The following is a 5,155-nucleotide window of genomic DNA, read 5'->3' as shown; positions in this document are numbered from 1 at the left end:
ACTCGGAACAAAAATTAAATGGAGTGAAGTGGATACTTCGAATCAGACATTTACGATTCGTGTAATTTTTCATGTTTTCAATTATCTATTATTGTGTTGCATGAAAAATTATAGAAATCATAAATCTCTGATCTGGAGCATTCACCTGTAAGAAAAAAGTTACACATAATTTCAAAGTTACAAATATAAAAATTTTATTAAAAAATTACAACATAACATTTAATGTAATAATACAATTTATACATTTTAAACACTCATAAAGTATGCTGTTAAATGTGGGATGAAATTCCACTGAGGATTACAAAACATCAGGAATTGCAATGATCATGCATTTTAGTATTTATGAACCGAGGAAGTCATAAAGGATGGAAATTTTCAATTGCCTAATTTTTCAGTGATAACCAAACAAACAATGAACATGTAAAATTAAGCAATTAAGTATTATTGATTTAACATTACATAATTGTGTTAGTAAATTAATATTTACCATATTTTAATTTTTCTGAGGTATTTATGTACGTTTCAAACTTCAACTTGTTAATGGCAGACACGTTCGGTTTCCCCTGGTCGCATACATAAGCGACTGGTATTAAACCACAGTCCACTATGATTTTCGTCATACCCTTAATGCATTTAATGAATCGTTCGCTATTGGTTTGGCTATAGCTAGAAAAATTAGCGAGTGGAAATTTCCATCCCTTATGGCCTCCTCGTATTGTTGCATCGTAATCAATGTGGGGCTGCAATAACATTTCATCCCACATTAAGCAGCACACATTGTCCATTTCTCGCATGGTTGTTACTTTTTCCTTTAATTGGTCTTTAATAAATTTAGTGCACCCAGTTTTTAAAGGAATTTTCTGTAGTCGTGTTCTTAAAGATTGTGCACTTGGAAGGTGGAACACTGTCTGTAAAAATCTATAGCACTTCCCTGACTGTTTATACTATGTTAATGCTAGGGTTTTCTCCATCATTGTAAATCTTCTTCCCTATATTATTTCATTAAAATTTAAATTAAAATGATCAAATTAATTGTATTCTGTATGTAGATGCTAAAGAGCTTCAGCTCTTGTAATAGAATAATATAAACATTTGCATACCTTCGGTACATATTTGGTATTCCACATTTGCATATTAATAAAAACTCTTTGATCGTATGATAGAGAAGACATTAGACTTGTAAATTTGGTGTCTCTACTACATTTTGCCGCCTGTCTTAGTCTGTTCTTGTATGAAAATAGTTTCCTTGACACACTCACATGCTGCTTTCTTATTCTGCTGGCTATATTGAACAATTTTGCTGTTTTAGCAGTTAAATCAATTGCTGAATATTGTAAATTTTGTAGCAATCTTCATCGTTTGTATTTTGCAATACTACAGCTGCCATTGCTTATATTTTGTATATTACTGGGCCCTGCTTCTGGAAGTAATGTCTTCAATTTCTTCAATTCTATTCTGAAATGCAGCATATTTCTATGTAATTTATAAATACTTAGAATATGAAATTAATAAAATGCAGCATATTCCTATGTAATTTATAAATACTTAGAATATGAAATTAAAAAAACGCAGCATTACTCATCTCATGCACTGGCTCAGTCGGAATAGGCATAATTATATTTGTAATGTTTTCACTGACTACTGGCAAATTTAACGATGGGACTACATTATCTTTTAATTTTCGTTGTTTATATCCTCCAATTTTGTAATCATTATCGGCAAAATGTAAATGGCAAACTTGAAACTTCTTCAAGTCTTCCATGGATGACGGATTTTTTCTAAATACTTTAATATTGTTCCACCAACGGTCTAACAATTCAACATTAGATGGAAATTTTTGGCTCGGTACATCACTACTCGATGGACAGCCCAACACACAACACTTTTGTACCATTTTCATTGTCATATTCGGTAGTAGTACTATTATTCCAATTGCAGTTTAAACTATGTGCATACTTCTTTTCAGATATAGAAAAGTAAAGGACTGACGCCGAGAGCAGCATGATTTCTTTCACGTGCTCGTTCATGATGAAGACCCCGTTGGAATCCTGATGCGACCGCTTTAGTTTTCATTTTTAATTATTGTATAATTTCACTTTGTAATATGTCAGTAAAATACTAGCTTCGAAGATATTAATATGAGAAGCATTTTCAAAATTCGATTTTTGTATTAATGATATATTTCGCGTTTCTGAGAACCGTTGCAGTTGATTCACGCACATGTGATGTTAGTGGTCCTTTACTTTTCCATGTCTGAAAAGAAATATGCACATAGTTGAAACCGCAATTGGAATAATACTACTACTACCGAATATGACCATAAAGCGCGTATATGAGCATGTACTTAGGGTGAGACGTATCTGACCAAAACGCTCGAAACGCAGGCAACCCTATTGTAAATGGAGGCAATAACGAGACTGCACGGTGGCAGTCTAACACGTAATTTGGAAATGTCTTTATTACCGGAAAGTAGGACGATATTGAATTCATAGAAACTATTTTAACGTAAAAGGACTTTGAATTAGGTACAATTATACGCGCGCCGAATACATTATTGTCCGATTATTTCAAAAGGGGTTGTTAGGAATTTCCCAGATTTTGAAGGAAGCATTTTATCCGCTCAAAGAAATGAATATACCGTGAATAAAGAAAGTCCGTATTCAGGACGGAACACTTGTGACATTATTTAGAGGACAAAAAGAAAAGACCATGTGTTGTATTTCCATGCTCACCGACAACAATTCTAAAAAAATGCATATGCGTGGACCAGCTTAACAAAAAAATCTAATTTTGAAAATGCTTCTCAAATTAATACACTGGGCGCCAAAATTAAAGCATCACTAAAATTTGCCGAAAATATTGGTCATTTTCAGTTGCCTATATCTTCGTGAAAAATATCTATGAAAAATATTGTGACAGAGGATTTTGTAGCCCGAAGTTTCTAGTTTTTGAAGCGGGAATTCAAAAATTATTTTTATGTAGTTTGTTCCTTTTTTTGTAAAGATGAAGCGCAGTAAGCGAATGTTAAAACATGTTGGTCAAGTTTGAGATGATGCATGGGCCAAATGAAATTTTTTCTGGTAATTCGAATGGAATACTTTTAAAAAGCAAACATTTCTCTTTAATTTCGTTTTTTCAATTTTGTTGTACAGTTTTTATTGGCCGAGTTATTCGTCATCATATGAGAAAAGGTACTTTCCACTTTGAGTGCCTGTAACTTGCGAACGCATGATCGTATAGAAAATTCAAGAAGTGACTTGGAAAGCTGAGAGATTTCTCTTTAAAGACCTTTAGTAGCCAATTTGTTGAAATTTTTGTTCGTCGTCTACAGTCCATTTCAAAATAACGTAACATATTGCATAATTACCATTTTTCACAACACACGATGCCATTTTAACAAAAATTGTGGAATCTTCCAGGTGTCTACGTTTTTTTTAAGTTAAAAGTACACGTAACCCCTGTACCAAAGGCCGCATTGATCAGATTTTTTTTACCCTGTGCCCTCGATAGTGAAACTTGCGATACAGTCTGAAAAATTGGTGAATGACTCTTTTGCGGCACGTTTCCTCTTTAAAACGATTTCGCAGCGTTTGAACTGTTGTGGTCTGTGTCTTCTTAGTTTCACTTTATTTCAGAAGAAAGTAGAGATGTCAGAAATTTAGCAAACACATTTCTATCCAATCTCTTCGCAATGACAAAAGGTGCACAATACTGCCGGCATTAGCATTACCCAAGGCGTACCACGAGGAGGTTTCACTGTCGGATTTACGCTTCACTGCGTATGTACAAGCATAGAGAGATGAGACCCTGTGGTTCGTCACTCCCACAGTATTTTTTGACTCCAAACTCACTCTCCGATGCGTGCGCGAGTGCATGTATGCGTATGTTGTGTTTAAAAATGGGTATTACCGCCTCTCCGGTTGATTACTTCTTTTAATCGTTTGCGCATATTAATGCACCTCCGTATGATTGACTGTGGTATTCTTCGCCAAATTTGGCGGAGGGCGTGCGCTAATTGCCCTAAATTCGCCAAGTCTGGGTATTGCTGTCGCAACCGACGCCCAAGAATATCCCAAACATGTTCAATGGGATTTAAATCTGGGCTCACTGGTGGATGGTCAAGAACTGGTATTCGATTTTCTTGAAGAAATTGTTGCGTATAGCGTGCAACATGAGGCCTTGCATTGTCCTGCACAAGCAGAAAGCGGTTGCCCATACGCTGACGCATAGGGAGCACAACGGGGCGCAAAATCTCGTCCACGTACCGCATGGCGGTCAAACCACCACGTGAAAGAATAACTAGCAGTGTACGTAAATACCGCGATACTCCGGCCCAAACCATAACGGATTCCCCATGGAACGCGGTGATCGGCCTTGTATGACTGGCATCGTAACGTTCGCCACAACGACGCCAAACTTGTTCCCGTCGGTCGCTCCCTCGGAGCCAGAATCGGGACTCGTCTGTAAAAAGGACATTTGTCCATTGACGCTGAGACCAGCGTATGTAACGACGAGCATAAGCTAAACGCTGCCGTCGATGTCTAGCAGTTAGCAACAGGACTCGTACCGGGCGCCTCGAACGTAAGCCAGCCTCCCTCAATCGACGCCTCACGGTGTTAGAGATCGTGCGTGGCGGGTTTTGCCTGCGGTTCTAAATTTGTTCCGCAATAGTGCGTGCGATAACAAAGGGCTCCCGAAGAGCACGTCGCGTAATTGCTCTGTCGTCGCGAGAACTTGTCGCGCGTCTGCGTCCTTGCCCCGATCTACGGACATACTCCCCAGTCTCTCTAAATCGAGCATACACACGGCTCACAACTGACTGGTTTACACCAAGAACATTAGCAACCTGTCGTTGGCTGCAACCTTCCTGCAAAAGTGTTACTAGCCGACCAATTTCGTAATCAGAGAGGTGACGTCTAGGCATAATAAAGTGCTTAAAGAAAGAGAAAAGGTGTGAAAAATTTGATAAGAAAAAAATTTCGATAGGAATAAATAGAGGAGGAAACTGAAGGATTTAATGGAATTGCTAAAAAGAATAAAAAAAATCTGTGATGCAATTACTGCAAGACTAGTTCTAATGAGTACCCAACCACGCTCGCGGTTTGTCTTATCAAGTTGTGGCTCGCAAGCCTCAACTGTGAGAATCGTCGCGGCG

At 37.6% G+C, this 5,155-nt stretch overlaps 1 protein-coding gene across 1 annotated transcript; it reads right to left on the bottom strand.

The window, feature by feature from the left end:
* Positions 1 to 476: 476 nt before the first annotated feature.
* Positions 477 to 1,906, bottom strand: LOC107188910. The gene is made up of 3 exons (XM_015577306.1): positions 1,579 to 1,906; positions 1,202 to 1,324; positions 477 to 820 (listed from the first exon to the last, which is right to left on the bottom strand). Exons 1-3 carry the CDS (start codon positions 1,904 to 1,906, stop codon positions 477 to 479), a joined length of 795 nt encoding a protein of 264 aa, XP_015432792.1.
* Between the last annotated feature and the right edge of the window lie 3,249 nt (positions 1,907 to 5,155).

Source organism: Dufourea novaeangliae, unplaced genomic scaffold (genome assembly GCF_001272555.1).
Source record: "Dufourea novaeangliae isolate 0120121106 unplaced genomic scaffold, ASM127255v1 scaffold132, whole genome shotgun sequence".
Lineage (NCBI taxonomy): Eukaryota > Metazoa > Arthropoda > Insecta > Hymenoptera > Halictidae > Dufourea > Dufourea novaeangliae.
Note: the sequence above shows the minus strand (reverse complement) of the source record. Positions and strands in the feature narration are given on the sequence as shown.

What these genes read in the sequence shown, in the direction of transcription:
- LOC107188910 (XM_015577306.1), bottom strand. Translation starts at nt 1,906, where the DNA reads ATGACAATGAAAATGGTACAAAAGTGTTGTGTGTTGGGCTGTCCATCG. An exon ending in TGAGCCAGTGCATGAGATGA is followed by an intron (nt 1,325 to 1,578) that starts GTAATGCTGCGT and finishes TACAATATTCAG; the next exon opens with CAATTGATTTAACTGCTAAA. An exon ending in ACTAAGACAGGCGGCAAAAT is followed by an intron (nt 821 to 1,201) that starts GTAGTAGAGACA and finishes AATTTATTAAAG; the next exon opens with ACCAATTAAAGGAAAAAGTA.